The sequence below is a fragment of the Myotis nattereri genome (assembly GCF_964212035.1).
Source record: "Myotis nattereri genome assembly, chromosome: 1".
NCBI lineage: Eukaryota > Metazoa > Chordata > Mammalia > Chiroptera > Vespertilionidae > Myotis > Myotis nattereri.
In genome coordinates, this window is record NC_138075.1 from 179,624,302 (window position 1) to 179,643,805 (window position 19,504).

The 19,504-nt window shown below is 37.6% G+C and overlaps 1 protein-coding gene across 2 annotated transcripts in view; it reads left to right on the plus strand.

Annotated features, from left to right (window-relative positions):
• ANTXR2 (ANTXR cell adhesion molecule 2) overlaps positions 1–19,504 on the plus strand; it is a 138,887-nt gene that overhangs the window by 60,054 nt on the left and 59,329 nt on the right. For both annotated transcript variants that reach the window (XM_081099790.1, XM_081099789.1), the window contains exons 13-14: positions 11,768–11,815; positions 13,227–13,319. In XM_081099790.1, coding sequence (XP_080955916.1) covers positions 11,768–11,815; positions 13,227–13,319 — 141 coding nt within the window. The remainder of the gene's footprint in view (positions 1–11,767; positions 11,816–13,226; positions 13,320–19,504) is intronic.

Consider the following 19,504-nt stretch of genomic DNA (forward strand, 5'->3'; position numbering starts at 1 on the left):
CCCCTCCCCCATCTTCAAAGCCAGCAACGATGCATCTCTCCTGTAGTCACGGCACCCTCTCTCTCAACCCAGCTGGGATGGCACCTCCAATGTTAAGGAACCATGTGATTAGGTTGGACACTAGGATAATCCAGGATAATCTCCCATCTCAAGGTCTTTAACCTTAATCGCATCTGCAAAGTTCCTTTTACCTTGTAAGGCAATTTAGTCACAGTTCCAGGGAATTAGAGTGTGGACATTGTTGTGGGGCTGTAATTCTGCCAACCACAGGGTGGAATGTTGAGTGGTAAATATTGGCAGATTTTAAGCAATCCCATTTGGACTCTTCAGGCTTCATAGAAAAGATTATCCTGAAGAGCACCTTTTCAAAGCATGCCTACTACTTATTTTGATAGTGTCCCTTTTATTAGCAGCACATCATTTAGAACTTTGTATTCCATAGATCACAGTATTGTTTTACGTACTATTCCTAGACTGCCTTTCCCTCTCATCTCTGCTGACTGATTTCAGCAACATCCGGCAGTGCTTTTGTATTAGTCCTGCATCCATTATTCATTGTACTTCAGTCGGCTTTCACGAGGCAGCTTTACAGTCCTTTACGTCAGAGCCTTTGGCCCATGGAGGAGATACAGAACTAAACAACAGTAGAGACAAGAAGCATCCTGCCTCTTTGCTGAACTAATCAGTTTCCTGCCGTAGCAGTTTATGCACAAACGGCTTCCTGTTTTAATCTTGATTTTCCTAGCTACGACTATTGTAGAGCGGCTAGCATTCTTGAGTCTCAAATTTACAAAGCAAAAATGTGCCCTAAAGTGATTTGTACTCCTTGCGTTTTTATTTTAAATTTTGCAATGCTGGATTTCCTTCCTTCATTACTTTGCAATTTCATCTGTTATTGGCCAGAGGGCTCACAAGTGTCAAAGTGTATGCTTTTTAAAGATACTTGCAAAAACTGAAGCAGGCTTCTTTGGGAGTTTGCTGGATGTGCTCCAAGGAGGTTTCCACTATCATTTTGGTCGTGAAAATAGATCTATTTTGACCCTGAGACTCTTCAGATTGCAAAGCACATAGTGTATTTCCTTCTGCCAGCCTTAGGGCACCTTTAAGGTGTGTTTTCAGGACGTGAGGGCTGCCAATCATGAACGTCTGCTAATTTCTAGAGCTTATTTACCAGAGAGAACCAGTTTTAGTTTACATTTAGAAATATAGACTGAGAGAGCAGCTAGCCCTGTGTATGAGCTGACACTTAGATTTAGGTATAAATGAGTCACAGCTAATATTTCCTAAAGTAAGGTTTAAAAGCAGAGAGAAGGTAAAGGCAAAATTCTGTATTCAGCTCTTAGCAATCTAATAAGTTCCAGTATTGTGCTGGGAACTGGGGAGTGGGTGTGTCTGCACAAAGATGATGATAATATGATATGAAAACATATTTTAATATGGAAACACAGAACTGTGGGTAAAATGTCAATGGAGGGTCAAAAGTGCCTCAGTAGCAACAGGTGTAAAAAGGAAGAGGGATTTGCTAGAGCTAAGGGGCTATTTTAGAGGAACCTGACTAAGCTGCTGACTCTAAATTGAGCTTTGAATAATGAATAAGTTGTTGGCAGTTGGTGGGGGACATTTCCGGTGAAGTGTGTGCAGAATTACTAGGTATTCTGGCATGCTTTGGGAAGGCCGAGGCTGAGGCCTAGGATGCCAGTGGCAGGGAGGGGTGAAGAATGGCTTGGGATGTAGCCATGAACCCCATTAGGGAGGACCTCCTCTGTCTTTTAGGAAGTTTGAACTCTCCCTGGGCATGAGGAGAAGCCGCTGGAGAGGTTTGATCAGTATAATCCTTGAAAGAAGCTTTGCTTGTTGCTTGGTTAGAGGTCTGGTCCTCAGGGGGTTAAGTCTGCGTCCAACGCCGTTCCATCAACAATTGAAATGGGAAGCCAGTGACAGGTAGTGCATCTTAGAAATGGTTGCAGCAAAGTATCTCTAACAAAGTGTGGAGAGTTGGAGAATAACAGAGAGGCTAAGTGAGCTAGGGAAACATGGAGAGGTGATGGGAAACCAGGGCCAGAGGAGACTAACCTTGTAGAAAAAATGTTGAGTGTATCAGGTGTTGCAGTATAAATGCGGGAACTTTATTTTACTTTGTTCCTTTTACAGGATACACATGTGCAATGCTGGAATTAGAACGTGGTTATTTAAATAATCCTTAGCATTAACTCATCAGGGATCAGTTTGACTTCGGTTGTCCATTGTTAGCAGTGATATTACTTTTTAATGGGGTGAGAACTGCATTTCTCTCAGCTTGGTGTTGTACAGCTTTCTTTTTGGTTCAGTGTGTTTTAAGTATCAGTGGTAGAAATTTAAAGGTATGTCTGTTCTCTGGGCATGTGTACATCGTGTCTGTGATTCACCTCTTAGGGAGTCACATGCTCAGAAACTCTTATCAGGATAGAGAGCCTGCGGGAAAAGCCCTGAACAGAGGCCTTAATATTTGTCACACATTCTTCATTCAATGGTTTCATATTTAATGGGAATATCTTATGAAATGATTTGATCATTCATTGTTTAAAAATTACAGTTTCATGTACAACAATAGCTCAAATATGACAGTGTTACTTATATCTTAGACAGTGATTCTCAGTTTGTTTGTTTTTTCATGCCTGAGGACTCCTATAAGAGTGGCTGTCCGACTTCAGTGGTGGCCGTCCTCCCTGAGGGGAAGGAGGGCTGAGATATCCCGGGATCAGTGCAGTTTGGAAAGCCCTGTGTGGTAGGCTGGCTAATGATCTCTGAAGTTATCTGGGTCTTAATCCCTGTACACTGAATGCTAGCTTCTAAGGTGAAAGGGACTTTGTAGATGTGATTAAATTAAGGATCTTGAGATAGGGAGATTGTTCCAGGGTGACTTAGGTGGATTCCTAGATCAACCATTGTAGTTCATTATTTAATGAACTAATAAAGAAACATATATTTCTATATCAAAGATTTAGGTTTTTTTACACATTTGATAATTATATTTTAATATAATTGGGTTTCTTTAAACTCTGTTTATTTTAATTTAGCTTAATTATTCCGAGAAGGGGTTCCATAGGTTCACCAGATTGCCTCTGAGGGGCTTAGGATGAAAAGGTTAAGAAAAAAAAACAAAACAAAACATGCAATAGAATCTGGACAGCCAAGATGCTTTTAATATGAGACTGTTTAAAAATTTTAAATCTTTCAGTTTATTTTAATGAGTATTTTCAAGACTAAAAGAGAAATGATATCATTTAAAATGTTGCAGAATAGTGTCTTTTCTGTGCCTGGGCTTTCCATGACAAATAGAAATCTAAATCAATGATATTTGGAGAACTTTATCTAGTAATAATCACAACAAAAGAGCCCTCATGCAAAGCTGACATTTTGGGGCACTACCAATAGTGAATTATGGAGTGTGTTGAGTTTGCAAACTATTCCATAAGGGGAAAAGTTCTCATTTTTGTATGAAGTTATTTCTCACCATCTGTTAAGAGTCTGTATCCTGCTCATTGAGTATCCTCACATCCTCTTTTACAACTGCTTTTCTTTAACAAAAACATCAACAGCATCCTCTCTTTTTCCTTAAATTAAAAAAAAATGGGACAGGAAAGATTAAAAATAAACTTATGTATTGAATCATGAGTGAGATAACGGAAAATGTGGATGTTTTCATCATTGTTTAGCTTAGAAGGCATGTTGGGTTTATGGCAGATTTGTTGTACTATCAGGATGGCAGAAATGACGATCCTGTAGTTGCATCATTTGGAATAACCAGACTCTCCACAGGATTACAGATGTAAGGCTAATGAGGTGGCAAACAAAGGCTTTCTGGAGTGTTGTCAATTAGAGTGTGTTATACAGCTGCAAATATCTGAATATACTGGAAATGATACATGCTCACTCTGCTCTGGTGTCCTTGGCCAAAGTTCTGAATCCGCAAGGGAATACTCATTTCCCTTAGTGCATTTAAGACATTCCATAAAGATCTCATACATCTTAATTTAAAAAACCATTTAAAAAGTTATCTTTTTAAAGCCCAACTTGTTTATAAGTAAGTTGAGCTTTCATGATGAGGATATATCTGACTGGAGCTCTAAGGAATCATTTTCTTAGCCAGCAACAGCTGTGCTGTTTTTTTGTAAATAGTAATAATGCTTCCACATTCACTTGTTTTTTATTGTTGAGGAGGGCTCGTGGTGCCTTTATTGAGTTACTTTGAGAGCAGCTTGATAATTTTTTTTGGAATGCACAATAAAGTAGAAGTAATTTAAATTTTAATGTGCCTTCCTTGCACCATTAATTAAAATGATTTATGTTTGGTTGCCCCCTTGAAATAGAGTGTGATGTTAGTACTCATTGCTTCCATGGTGATGTTTTTCAACAGAGCATCGTGTACAAAACAGGGTACCAAACTCTTCCTGGTCCTAGCTTATTTGCCTTGACAGCAGCAGCTTAACTTAACTGCTGGCAGAATATACTCTCGCACTTCTTTCCAGTCCTCATTTGGCATTTTTAAATGATTAGTCATTGACCAGACTTCCTACCAGTTATTTGTTGATAGTAAGAATCCTTTCCTTATTAAAGATTTTTATTGATTTTTAGAGAGAGAGGAAGAGAGAGGGAGCGAGAAACATCACTGTGAGACAAACATTGATTGGCTTGTCTCCTGAACTCCCCCTACTGGGGATTGAGATAGAAATCCAGGCATGTGCCCTGAGTGGGAACTGAACCAGCAACCTTTCTGTTGCCGGGATGATGCCCAATCAACTGAGCCAGGCCAATCAATTTTTGACCATTGATGAATCTGTCAAGGAGGAAAAGAAAGGAAATGAAAGGAAAGGCAGGATGAGGTAACCCAGATCGCATTTTGGTCTGGCTGTTGAAAGCATCTAATTTTGTGAGATTTAGAAAAGGACTTCCCAAACAGCAATGTAAGAGCCTTTGTGCTTATGCACTTCAGAGGAGAGGAACTACACTTGCTCTCTGATCTTATCAAAAAGAGATGGGAGAATGAAAGGAAGACCCACCTATATTTTTCAACAAATTTTTGTAGCCAGTAAGAATGATTTCTCTATTGTCTGTGGGCTCCCAGACACTTAGATGACATTGCTGATAAACTGGGCATTTGTTTTTGTCATTGGCAAGAATCAGTTCTGAAATAGTTCTTGATCTACAGTTGCTGTACAGTATCTTTTTTAATTCAGTGCAGTTCACTGTTGACAGTTCTTTTCACTCTTTTCTGAATATCAGAACATATGATTGCATCAAGCTGGCTGCAGGCTCCAGTGCTGACATTTTCTAGCGCAAAGAATGCCCACATCACTCGAGCATTTGAAAAGTGTTAATGAGCAGATCAAAAGGACTGTTGCCTGAAGCAGCTAACTTTTTTTTCCCCCTAAGAAATCGGCTCTCCTCCAAACTGAAATCTTCATTCTAGCAGCTAAGTAGATGAGATGTAATCCTCCCCGATGATGATAATAACAAATAAAAAAAAATTGGAGAAGAATCAAACTCTGCATATGGTTCATAAAGTGGTGAAAGTGTTTTCCAGAATCTTCAACTGAGCTGAAGGATGCTAAGTGGAAAAAAATCCTGGCAACTAGGCAATATTATGCCTTTTAAAATCTGCAAATTCTCATAAAATATGGTGCATATGAATACATCTTTTTCTGAAATGCATGTGCTCTTGCACTATTTAACACAAGAATGAGATTCTCATGACTGTTATTTTTAATGTATTTGGACTGACAGTAAGGTTTCCCATTCTCCTGCACTAGTTTGACTGAAATGTAGGGATATCAGTGGGACACAGATTTTGCCATTTTTGGCTTTTGGGCTGAATGGCTTCATATCATTTCTCCCCTCCTTTGTTGCTTATGAGGCCACATGGTAGAGTGAAGAGAGGGAGCATTTTGAAACATCAGACACATAAGGAACATTTTATTTTCTGTTCCATCATTTCTAGGTTAGGGATGTTGACTATGTGAATTATCAAGTTATTGCTCAATAAAATGGGATGATAAACTTTTTTTCACGTAGTCACCATAAAAATTAAATTATATCTATCTATCTGCCTACTGTTTTAATGCATTCATCCATCCGTCTATCTGTCCATTTTTCTATGCATCCCAGCCAGTGACAATTACTCAACAAATCTTAAGCCTTTTCTTCTACCCTCTTCCCCTTTGCAGTCCAAACTTATTTTGAAAGGATGTCATATGGCAGAAGAAGTTGGACTCAGAGTTTGAAGGTAGATGGGCCTGTGTCCTGGGTTTGAATCCTAATACTAATGTTTTCTCTTTGTATATCCTTGAGCAAGTTATTGAAGTTGGAGTCCCCTTATATTTTAATGGAGAGAAGCATAGTAACTGCATAGGGTTATATGACAGAATCAATAAGTGGTGGTTACTGTTAACAGTAATATTAATACACAAATGAGCCATAGCACTGACTCAGTTTCTGAAGGTAGTGTATATTTTGTGGTGATGGCTTTGTCTCTTAGTTTACCAGGTCAAAAGTTGACTTAGGCAGAGTTTTAAGGCTGTTGTTCCTATTGTTAACAATGTAGAAAATGTATCTGCCAGGATTTCAGAATCAATTTAAATTTATAATAAGTCATGCATTTAGTAATTTGTAAGAGTAATTACATGTTATTGGAAAAACAAACCCTAATGTTCTTTTCTATAATAAGGTGAATACAAATGCTTTAGACATATGGCCTACTTAATTATGGAAAGGCATAGAAGCAAAAGTCCTGGTGGAGACATTATGATTTGTAGTATTTTTGTTTGTTTGTTTTTTTAGCATTCTATTGGAATTTTCATCTTGGAAAGGGCTACAATTAATTGAATTAATTTTCTAGATGAAGAAACTTAGGGTAGTCTTACATCTTCCCACCTACCACCGAGTTCCTTAGTTCTCTGAATTTATTGGTTAAGAGAAATGTGATGCTCCATTTTCTTTGGAATAAGCAATATTTTAGTTTCATGGAAATCATCTCTGTTTATCATTTATTTATTTTTCCTTCCTATTTTTCTCATAAATTTAGAGGTTGGCTATGAGCCTTTTAGAATGTTCTCAGCTATTTCCTTCAGTTTACTTTTCATCGTATTTTTATTACCTGCTGCTTGCAGAGCACTTTATTAGGTACTAGAGATATTTATAAAGAAGGGGGAACTATTATTGCCCTGAAGAAATCTACAGTCTTAAAGAGTAATTGAAAAATTCCAAAATAAACATATAAACCCAAGTTAATGAAGCATGAATAGTTCAACTGAACAGCAAAATATAGTTTTTGAAGTTTTAAAGCTTCCAGATAAAGCAATAGTAAGTTGGTGGAGTAGTCTGTGAATGCTGGATAGGAGTTAGCATGAAAATGGTCATTTCATTTGGGGGAAGCAAAGGGATCTTTGGTCTTCCTGGAGTAGAGGGACATGTAAAGGTATATGTGTAAATCGGGGATTAGGATGGAGCCACACTGTGCTGAGGCATGTGAACAAGGAGAATAGAAAACCGGGCTCATGTAAATGTATTGAGAATGAGCTTTGTTTTTCCAGGTTGTGTCTTATGATACCAAATAAAGGGACTCCAGTAAGGTGAAAGAATGCAAAGACATCTCTTACTATCCTTTTGTGAGTTTGTCAGCAGTGATCATATAAGGATTGGAGTTTTGTCTATATCAATACTATGCAGGATAATGAGTATGGCATTAAAAATGGCAGAATCATGGAGAGGGGTGTCCAGTAATTCTTGGAAGGTCCATAGAACAAGGCTGTGGATACCATTTATTTCCTCAGAAATTTATATCCCAGTGCAAGATGTACAGGTAATAAGCAGAGTAAATTTTAAATCCTCAGAAGGAAATGAAAATGAGTTTAGATATATTATACTCAGACTTAGCGGAATGAAGGATGTACCTTGGTCCTTTTCTAGTGAGAGAAGTTTAGACAACACTTCATGGTAATTTGCAAAATTAAGGGTGGAAGCATGATTTGTAAGGGCTCCAATAAATTTCAATAATTCATTGATTTCAATTGTGGTCATTGTAACCATTGACCCATTTTGACCAGAGAAATGATCAATTAAGCTTGTGTTAGAAAAATATTTACCTGACTACATATGTTAGAATGAGGGATGGATTAGAGATAGATAAACAATCTAGATGTCTAATTTAAGTAATAAGAGAATGTAGACATTGATGACAAAAAAGCAATGGTAATTAAAGACTTGTCAATCAATACCATCAATATGTTATTAGTTAAAATGCATAAAATGGGAGTGAGGACTGTTGGGGTGCATCTGTTTCCTCTGAGCACCATTCATTTACTGATAATGGGTATGCCACACTTAAAGTGCTATTAGCAGTTCTGGAAACCACACTTTGACATATTGATCAAATGAACATACACTAATGAAACTGACCAAGATGAGCACATAACTCAGAGCCATTGCATGAGAAATGGCTGTGATGTTTAGCTTTGAGATGAATAAGTTCAATAGATACATGGTTATCATCCTAGTATTCAAAATTAGGAACTGCTCTCTTCTGGAAGAAAAAGTAGTTGTGTGCCTGTGTATTTCCACATCTTAGGATCAGGACTAAAGAGTGGCATCTACAGAGATGGAGGCTTTGGCTCCTTTGGGGAAAAACACTTTCAAATGATTTGAGTTTCTTGCCAATGGAATGAATTGTTTTGTGAGGTAGTGAGTTTCTCTTTATTGCAGGAATTCAAACATAGTTGGGCTACAACTTGGTGGGAATTTTTCACAATATTGAAGTTTTGGTTGATTGTGAAAAATGTTGTATTAGATATTTGTAAGGCCCAGAGAATATTGAGTTTATGATTTTAGGTAGTGACAGTGGGAACAGAATGCAAAGAATCTGCCCTTCTTCCCTGGTCCCCTCCTCTTCTCCTTAGCCCTTTCTTCCCCTCTCCTCCTTTTTCTCCCTTCCACTCCTCTCTCCTCTCCTACGTCCTTTCTCTCTCTTTGTCCCTTCCTCCCTCCTCTTTGCTACCTTTCCCTTTTCTCCTGTCCTGTCCTTCTAACTTCCCTTCTCTGTCACCCCCCTTTCTTTCTTCTCTCTTCCAAAATAGAAAATTAACTAAGTACTGGGAATACAGTGAGGGACAAAGAAGACAAAAACCCCACCCTTATGGAAATTTCAGTTTTTTGGAGCTAAGAAATGTGATCAACTCTGATAAATGCCAGGGAAGAACAAATAGGCATCTGTAAATATGAAGGGGATCTGCTTTGGGAAAATTGGGGGAATTCGTGAGGAGGGGTAATTTCTCAAAGAATCTATTGGACATGGTGAATGATTTGGTGAAGTCACTTAGAATAAAAGAAGAAATTATAGAGTATGAAAAATTTGGAGCTTCAACTAAAAAGAATGTTATACTTGAAAGGAAGAGAAAATAGGGAGAAGAGTTGGCTTTTAAATGAAAATGTTTAGGTTGCTTTTGACTCTTGAATATGAAATGTTGATGGATCTGGTTTTCATTGGTTGCTTTTGGACATGCAGGTTGATAATGGTATGAAAGTGCTTCTTTGTTATAAAGGAAATTCACCTATAGCTTGGTAACCTTGACTTTTTTATTTTACCACAGCATCATTTTAAATTTTAATCCTCTGCTGGCATTTATTTCAGATCTAACTGTAAAAACTCACAGATTTTTATCTTTCAAAATTACCAAAAAGAACTGGAATTTAATTTTATTAATAAAATAAAATTGAATTAAATAAAAGGGTTCAATAGAAACAACAGCATTTCTTGTAGCATTAAGTGCTACATAATGAGTTAGTTTGAGATTCAATTATATCTGTGGGGTTGTAATTATTGTCCGTGTATTTTTTCCTGAGATATACATCTAAACTAAAATTTGAATGATGAAAATATTATACATAAAAATTGAGTCTGTTTTCTCCACTTTATCAATAACATTAATTTTTAAAAAATATATTTTTATTGATATTAGAGAGAAAGGGAGAGAGAGAGAGAGAAAAACATCAATGACAAGAGAGATACAATGATTGGTTGCCTCTTGCATGCCCTCCACTGTGGATTGAGCCTGCAACCTGGGCATGTGCCCTGACCAGGAATCGAACAGTGACCTCCTGATTCACAGGTCGATGCTCAACCACTGAGCAATAACATTAATGTTTTAAAACACCTTTTATTAAGAAAAGTTTCAAATGCACACAAAGAAAGACTAAAATAACGAATCACCCTTTTCTCCTTTATTCAGTTTCAATTTCTGGCTAACCCTAAACCCAGATTATTTTGGTGAAAGTATCAGAAGCATATTATTTAACTTGGAAAAAATTGTAGTATATATCTTAAAAGGGCAAGCAGTCTTTGAAAAACATATCCAAGATAATAGTAATACACCTAAATAATGATTCCTTGATGATGTTAATTTTTAAACTTATGATTTTAAACTTTTGAAAATTTAGTAACATAATTTAAACATTTGACATTAGATGAAATAAAGCAATTATATTTTCAAAGTTTTTTGTTTGTTTGTTTGTTGTTAGTTAGTATAGAGACTTGATATGTACCTGAATGATCAGAAGACACTGGCACTTGGTCAATTATTTTCTAACATGGTGGTACAAAAGTCCAGATACTCCAACCAGAAAAGGTCATTTAAATCAGATGGAGGGGTCTATTTCTCTCACTTAAAGAATTAACCACATAAAATTTCATGAAATAGTATATTAAGTAATTGTTCACAGAAAAAGGAATGTTGGCTAAAAAGTTGGTTTGTTTCTAGGTTACAGGCTGGGGAAAGCATATGTTAATTTCCCTGTCATCTCACCCAGAGCAAACTAAGTTTTGTATTGCCAACCTATGAAAAAGTCAATGAGTCATAGCAGGGAGATTTTGCAAGTCAATCCCTACTCTGTTTGAGGGGACATACTGTAATCTAGTGGGGAAAAAAAGTTTGTATTTTGACATTAGAAGGACCACTTAGTGAAGCTTTGTGCAAGGTATTTGACAATTGTTCTTGTTATTCATGTGACATATGAAGCTAATAACATATTTATGCCGTAAAGACAGAATGAATGTGTGTGGAGTAGTTTTGTGAATTTTAGGTGCTTTTTTTCTATTTTGCCTAACAAATGACTCCACAACCTTGTGTCTTCAAGCAATAATTTAGTGTCTTCACGGCTCTGTGGAGACTGGCTCAACCAGGAGGTTTCCACTTGGTGTTCTCTCATGTGATTGCGGTCAGGTGGCAGCTGGGCTGGAGGCATCAGAAAGTTAGAGAGGCTCTATGTCCAAGAGAGATTCTTCTCTCACATTCTGGCACCTCAGCTGGGAAGGCTGGCACAGCTGGGGGCTGGCCATGTGTCTGTCTCTCACCACCTAGCCATACCATAATGTTATCCTGGGCTTCCTCACAGCTTGATGGTTTCAGGGTAGACATGACATGACAGCAGACTTCCCCTAGAGTGAGTGTTCCAAGGGTGTCAGGGGAAGTGAAAACACTCTTTTTACCTAGCCTCAGAAGCCACATGGTATCACTTCTACCTCATGCTAGTCTAAAGCTAGTTACAGGAAAGTCCGGATTCAAAGAGAGGAGCATACATATTGGGCAGCAGGAGTGGGTGGGGGACGGGGTGTTAAGGATCATTGGGGACATCATTGGTGCTAACACAGTATTTTACTAATCTAATTACTTTATACACCCTTACTGTTTCCTCTCTATGACACAAAAGTTTTATATTTAATTTTTTTGTTTCTGGACAGGTTATCAAGGATCCTCCTCCACCACCACCCTCTGCACCACCTGTAGAGGTAAATGAGTGCTTAATAATTGATGTCAGTGTTTTTCAGATATTATCTCCAAACTTGATCAATTACATTATTATTAGATAACTGTGATACCCATGTATTGGCTTTTGAATTCATGAAAATCAATAGTTATTGTTTGTCCTCTTAGGATTTCTTACATGTGCTAGACGAGATCAAGAGTACATAGATTTAATTTGCTTCTCATAGCAATATATCAATAGTTCTTAAGTCACTTATTTTGTTTAAAAAAGTTTGAAACTGCAAACTGGCAGTTCAAAGATGTTATTACTTTCCTCAAAATGATTAATACAGTAGTCTCCCCTATTCATGGTTTCTCTTTCTGTAGTTTCAGTTATCGGTGGTCAACTGTGGTCAGCTGAGGTCTGAAAATATTAAATGGAAAATTCCAGAAATAAACAATTAAAAATTTTAGTTTACATGTCATTCTGAAGAGGGTGATGAAGTCCACACCATCCCATTCTGTCCTGCCAGGGATGCCTTTGTCCAGTGTATCCCTGCTGTATACCTGCCCATTAGTAGCACAGTAGCTGTCTCGGTTACCAAACTATGCCTCAGTAGTGCAGTGCTTGTGTTCACATAACCCTTATTTTATTTAGTGATGGCCCTAAAGTATGAGAGTAATGATGTTGGCAGTTTGGATATGCCAAATAGAAGGTGTAAAGTGCTTCCTTTATGTGAAAAGGTGAAAGTTCTCAATAAGGAAAAAAAAAAAAGTTGAGGTTGCTAAGATCTACAACAAGAACACCATGAAATTTCCTAATTTATAAATTAAACTATATCCTAGGTATGTATGTATAGAAAAAGCACCGTATATGTTAGGTTTGGTACTATACACAGTTTCAGGCATCCAATGAAGGTTTGAGGGGGAGGGGGGATAAAAGCTAAAAGCGGGCTATTGTACTTTAAATAACTGTTTTTTAGCCAAAAATGTGTTAGCAACATGAAATACAGCATGTACTGTCTTATGCATGTTTAAAGCTTCTCAACTATGTATCTTTTTAGTACAAACTTCACCGAACTCAAACATACACATACTTTGATGCGTTACATGGTTATTGAAATGCTCTCCCAATTTTAATGTTTTATCTTTTCAAATATCAAGTGATGAATAGAAAAACAAAACAAATGATGCTCATAGCAACGTTTGGTAACTTAGTGAATAAGGGAGATTCCCTAAAATTGTGGAGAAGAAGGAGTCCTCCTGTGCTCTGGAACTCCAGGGGAGATTTATGCCCTAAGCATCCACACATCTGCATGTCTCATGTATAACTTGTCTGTGTTTCTTACACATGAATTGCATTATGCAGAAAAATGGCTCAGTGTGAACCAGTCCTGACTAAGCAATATTTTAAAAATGTAATTGAACCGATTTTTTAAACTTGTATCTAAATAGGAGGAAGAGGATCCTCTGCCAAACAAGAAATGGCCAACTGTGGATGCTTCCTATTATGGTGGTCGAGGGGTTGGAGGAATTAAAAGAATGGAGGTTGGTATCTTTAAAAAAATAGAAGCTACTAATTTGGAATATGAATTTCTGGAACTATGAAGCCATGGAAACTATACTTTTTATAATTCAATATCACAATACATCCATTTTTTTACTTAACACTGGTTCTTTTGCAGATATTCTTTTTCTATGGAATCATCTTAGCCATTTCAAAATTCTCTAAGAAGAACTAACTTCATTAGTCAAAGAACTGCATTGATACCATGTCTGATTTCTAAAGGGCAAAACAAAGTTAGGAATTTCCTCAGTATTTTGGAAAAAATTACTGCAGAGAACATCAATTTTAAAGAAGCCAGCCACTTAAAATTGCAACAATACTCATCTTTGAAAAGATCTAATAGCTATGTGCTATTTGAGGAGAAAAATGTTAAAATATTCAATAGTATGGATATGACCTTATCACAAATGTAGAGGAAACACATGTGAGGCTTTTTTTTTTATATACAGCTTTTAGTTACCACTTATGAACAATCATAATTAATATTAAATATCTTTTATTAGAATGCATTGAACTTTTTGACTGACTCAAATTGTGGAATGAACTGAAGTTTAATATTATATTTTAGAAATTAAATGAGGTCTTCTACCACCACATAAATATTCTTCAAAGTGATTAATCTTATATAATAAAACCCTAATATGCAAATCAACCAAACAGTGGAGCAACTGGCTGAACAACCAGTTGCTATGGCACGCACTGTGGGAGCGCCACTCAGCCAGAAGCTGGGCTCATGGCAGGCAAGAGCAGCTTCAGTGATGGGAGCCTCTCCCTCTTGTCTACGCTGCAGGTGGGTGGTAAGGAGCAAGAGGTCCTGGACTGCGAGAGGGATGTCTGATTACTAGCTTATTAGAGCACAGGTTGGGCTGAGTGCCCCGCCCCAGTACATGAATTTCATGCACCGGGCCTCTAGTCCTACTAATAAAAGACAAATAGGATAATTAACCGTACCTCCGATACGCTTCCCATTGGCTAATCAGGGCAATGTGCAAATTAACTGCCAACCAAGATGGTGGCTGGCAGCTGAAGCGAACATGAAGCTTGGTTGCTCCGGCGATGGAGGAAGCCAAGGTTCCCCGCCTGCCACGGCCCGGCCCGGCCCGGCTCTGAGCCTGAAAGCAACAGCTCCAAAAGCAACTATGTTTCAATTATAGAAGCTAAACAAACCCCAGATACCTGCTTTCAGCCAGCCGAGGTCTCAGAGCTGGAGCTGCAACAGTGTTTCAATTATAGAAGCCAAACAAACCCCAGATACCTGCTTTCAGCAGCCGAGGCCTCAAGCTGGAGCAGGGCCTCAGAGCTGGAGCCGCCTCTCAGCTCCAGTAACAGCATAGAAGGTAAATAAATCCCAGAATAAAAGAAAAAAAGGAGAGGTTGGGAGCTTCAGCCGCCCACCAGCCCGAAAACGGCCCTCAGCCCCTCACCCAGACTGACCAGGCATCCCAGTGGGGACCCCCACCCTGAAGGGGGTGTGACCAGCTGCAAACAGCCATCAGCCCCTCATCCAGGCTGGCCAGGCACCCAAGCGGGACCCCCACCCTGATCCGGGACACCCTTCAGGGCAAACCAGCCAGCCCCCACCCATGCACCAGGCCTCTATCCTATATAGTAAAAGGGTAATATGCAAATTGACCCTAACAGCAGAAGGACTGGGAATGACTGGTCACTATGACACACAGACCACCAGGGGGCAGATGCTCAATGCAGGAGCTGCCCTCTGGTGGTCAGGGCACTCTCACATGGGGAGCTCTGCTCAGCCACAAGCCAGGTTCATGGCTGCCAGTACAGCGGTGGTGGTGGGAGCCTCTCCCGCCTCCTCAGCAGCGCTAAGGATGTCCGATTGCAGTTTAGGTCTGCTCCCCGTTGGCAAGTGGACATCCCCCGAGGGCTGCCGGGCTGCCAGAGGGATGTCTGATTGCCATCTTAGCCCCAATCCCCTGGGGAGAAGGCCTAAGCCAGCAAGTGGTCATCCCCCGAGGGGTCCCAGACTGCGAGAGGGCACAGGCTGGGCTGAGGGAACCGCCCCCCCACCCCCCCGAGTGCACAAATTTTTGTGCACTGAGCCTCTAGTTAATTAATAATATGCAATCATTGCCAGCACTGAGCCCTTTACTAGTTCAAATATGCCAGCATCTCACCCCAACGAGAATTGAAAGAATTTTTCATTGATATATTACCTTCATTATTAAACACAGATCTTGATATTTTTCTTCTTTAATTTTACTTCTTGATAAGGAATTTTTTTATGTTGTGCAGTCATGGCACATGTCTTCTGTCATATCTGCTTTGTCCCATCACTGCCAGCAGAAGTCAATTAGCTAACTAGCAACCTCAAAACTGTTGCAATTTTCTTTTTTAAACACTTCAATAAATTTCAGATTCCCAATAAAAGTTTCCTCTTTGTAGAATAAATTTCAGTAGTTTTCAAAAAAAGCTTAGGCCTACTTAACATGTTTGTCATTATCGAAATGGTTATTCAAGTCATCTGATAGTGATTGTCATGTTCTTGAGCACATTACATGTTAAAATAATGCACATTATCCATAAAAGCTTGCCACTCTATTGTTGAAATATCTTCGGAGACAAGAACCTCAATTGCCTATAAGCCATGAAAAAGGCAAGTGCTAAAATCTATTAAGTTTGTCTTTTGGAGAGAATATTGCATCTGTGTTTGCCTGTGGTCAATTGGGAATATCAAGTAGTATGAAGACCATAACTGGGCTAGCTCTTGTTGCTTGATACAGAAGGAAGGTCATTTTCCTTCAGCCTGACTTTGCTATGCCATTCTAGCCTTGGAGGGGTGGGAAAGAGTGGATTAGATATTCCTTTGTATATAGAAAATACACTTGTAAATAAAAGTGTTAATTTGGATATCTACATATGACATCACAACTTATTTTTAGCTTAGTTAGCCTCATTTCAAATGTGTAAAAAGATGTTTACAAAGGGAAAAGAAAGTTTTGACATGATATACCACAAAATGTTAGAATAGTTTTCTCTGCATGGAGTGATTTTCAATTTGTGCTATATATTTCTCCGTTTTTTCCTTATTTATTTCATATTGAACTCATAAGGGTGAGGTAAAAGTAGGTTTATAGTTCTGAGTATGTGAAATAGTTTATTATTGTATTATTATTTACTAGTTATTGTATTATTTTCTATACAAACAATTATAAACCTACTTTTGCCCAATCCTGTATTCAGAACAATAAATTTAATTCCATTTTGAAATCTACACTTGTAAAATACCACATGACAACAAGATACAGATGTGTTAGTATGTAATATATTAGTATATTTTAGATGAGTAAATAATGTTCTTGTTAAAACTCTAGGAATTATGCCAGATTTTTGCTAGTTCAATATTTCAGTGTCCCAAAGATTGAGATCTCTTTCTAAAGAAAAGCATAGGCATGAGCTGAATAGGTCCTAAGTTAAAGGCTATATTATTGGTTCATGCTCAAGAAAGCCAAGGATTCACACACATTTTTTAATAACTTGTACTTTAAGTTTTAAGCATTATTCTCTTAACACGTGAAATTATGTTGCCTGTTTCTATTCAGTTGAGAAAACATTATGATAAGGACTCACCCACTTTTAATAATTGAGATCCATTTTAGCTTTAGATAATTCTGGCTACATTATATGGTGTATTCCATCAATAAGATGGAAATGGGAATGAGAATGACAAAAAATGAAAAATTAAATGTGGACATTACAAAGGGGAAATGCAATACCTAAAAATACACAATAAAAATTGAAGTGATCGTTAAACATCATTAAACTTTCTCAAACATGAACTTACCTAAACTTGGAGAGGGAAAACAGAACACATAATCTGCTTTAAAATTTTGCCTATTTAAACCTGGAAAGCATTTTCTTTGAAAAAATACATTGAACTGGGGAAAGTAAAAGGAATTCTAGAAATTATGACCAGATCTGAATTACAGAACAAATCTTCATAACTAATGCTATTTTAAGCTGGTATAGGGATTTTAGTTAGAACTATGGTAATGGAAATTTGCAGAAAACTGGAATTGAGCTGATGTTAATAACAGCTGTTAGCACAGCTGATCCACAATACCTAATGACTTCAAATGTGTGTTTCTGCCAATTCAGCGTGAAACTGCTTTTGTTTCTTTACTTGATTCTGAAATTGCTCCTTTATAATATAACCTTCTAGTCATCCAAATATGCTCTGAAAATTATGGAATATTATTGTTTATCATGAAAGTCAAGCAGAGTTGGAAGAACTTAATTATCTAGCTTGTGCTTACTTTGCCAACCACCCCCCCCCCCCCGAAAAAATATCCATGTATATGAACTCTGCTAAGTCTCCCTTTGGTGATTTAGTCTTGTTATTCTTTTATCCTTTGTGACCATCTCAATGTGGTCAAACTAAAATATTAAAATGTATACATATACTTGTGTACATACTTAACTGCTTTTAAGAGTTTTAGGAAAACTATAAAGTTAGACTTTGAGATGAAGTGAGATCGTTTGTTATGTTGTTTGTCTGATGGTGATGATGACAAAACAGCTACTTCATGAACTAACACTAGTAGATTTACATGAAGAATTTCCTTTAGAACTCAGCAACCATATTTCATACATGTAGTGTCTTGATAGTTGAGTTCCTGGAAATGCCACCTTGGGTCAGAACTCTAGTTTAATCAGCTTTGGGTTCTTTATCTGAGATTGGTTTTTCAGTGAAACTTGGAGGGAAAAGATGATTACCATGACCTTTGCGATACCAGCTGTGAAGGTTAGGCTGAGGAGCATTAAAATCTATCTTTTCTAAATGGATCTAAAATGTATCTTCTTATACTTCTATTCTGAATTACTTTCAGAATTATAATACTATATATTTACTTAGCTGCATCTTTTTCCATTTTTTGTTTCTCCCCTTAAAATTGAGACTTTACAACTGCAAGGATATGTGTCCTGATGTTAGGGTTTTGTAGTTCAATTTAGCTGTATCTAAAGATTTTAGAAGTCTTAGTTTATCTAGGTGAAGGTGCTGTGATTTGAAAGAGAAGGTCATTTCTCTGGAAGGAGAGCCAGCTATCTAGCTCTAAAGGTTTAATGGTGTTTAAAGCAGTTTAACACCCTCATAAAGAACATTCTAGTACCACTGATCACACTGAGAGATACAGATACATTTTGATGAGTCAATAGGGCCCAGTTGAAATTGAAAGCCTATTCTAAAACTGTAGTAAAAAAAAAAAGTTAAAAACATCTAAGGAATCCTTACCAAAAAGCGGGGAATAGTTCTTTCTGTAAATAGGGATTATCTGTATTCCAACCCACTGAGGTCATTAACTTTGTAGAAATCACTTAACTCTGCTGAATCAGTGTGCCCTGGACAGGCCTTCCTACTTCTATCTAGAGCTTCATTTATGTTACCTCTGTCATCTTTGGTAATGCCCTTGGCTTTGGACTTCTCCACTGCTCTTGGTTGGATAAGCCTTTTCTAGGGGCTGCATCTTGTTCACATGCTCACACATGAAAAAGCTGAGCTCAGATTTAGCTCTTATTTCTTGTTCATTTTAAAACAGAGAAAACAATCGGTTGACCCTGTGGTTTTTCAATGTCCAGAATTTTCAGAGAACAAAAGTCCCTAAAATTTGTGGAAATCCCTGGTGTTTCTGAAATTTTCTTTCCATAACCGAGTTTTTTTTTTTTTCAAAATTTGTCGTCCTCAATGAAAAACTGTTCTATCAAGTAACCATACTCAGATGAGAACAGGAACTAAAGACTGAAAGTTACTTTATAAAATCAAGCTTTACAAAAGTAAGGAAAAAACATATATAGTTATTTTACTTCTGAAGAATAAATGTTTAAACCATACATTTTGCCTCAATCAAACTTTATGAAAAGTTTGGAAGGAGCAATGAACTCCTTTGTGTAAAATACATTTATAAAATCCAAACCTATTTGAAACTTAATAACCTATTTCAGACTATCTGCATTCAAATCTCTGCCCTGCTACTTACTAGCTGTATGGCTTTGGGTATGTCACTTAACCTCTCTGGGTCTCAGTTCCCCCATCTGGAAGGCAAAATACAGTATCTCATTGCATTTTTATATGAATTAAATGCAGATGGGCACATAGTAAGCATTCCATAAATTGTAATTACCATTATTATCGTCTATTTTCCTCAGT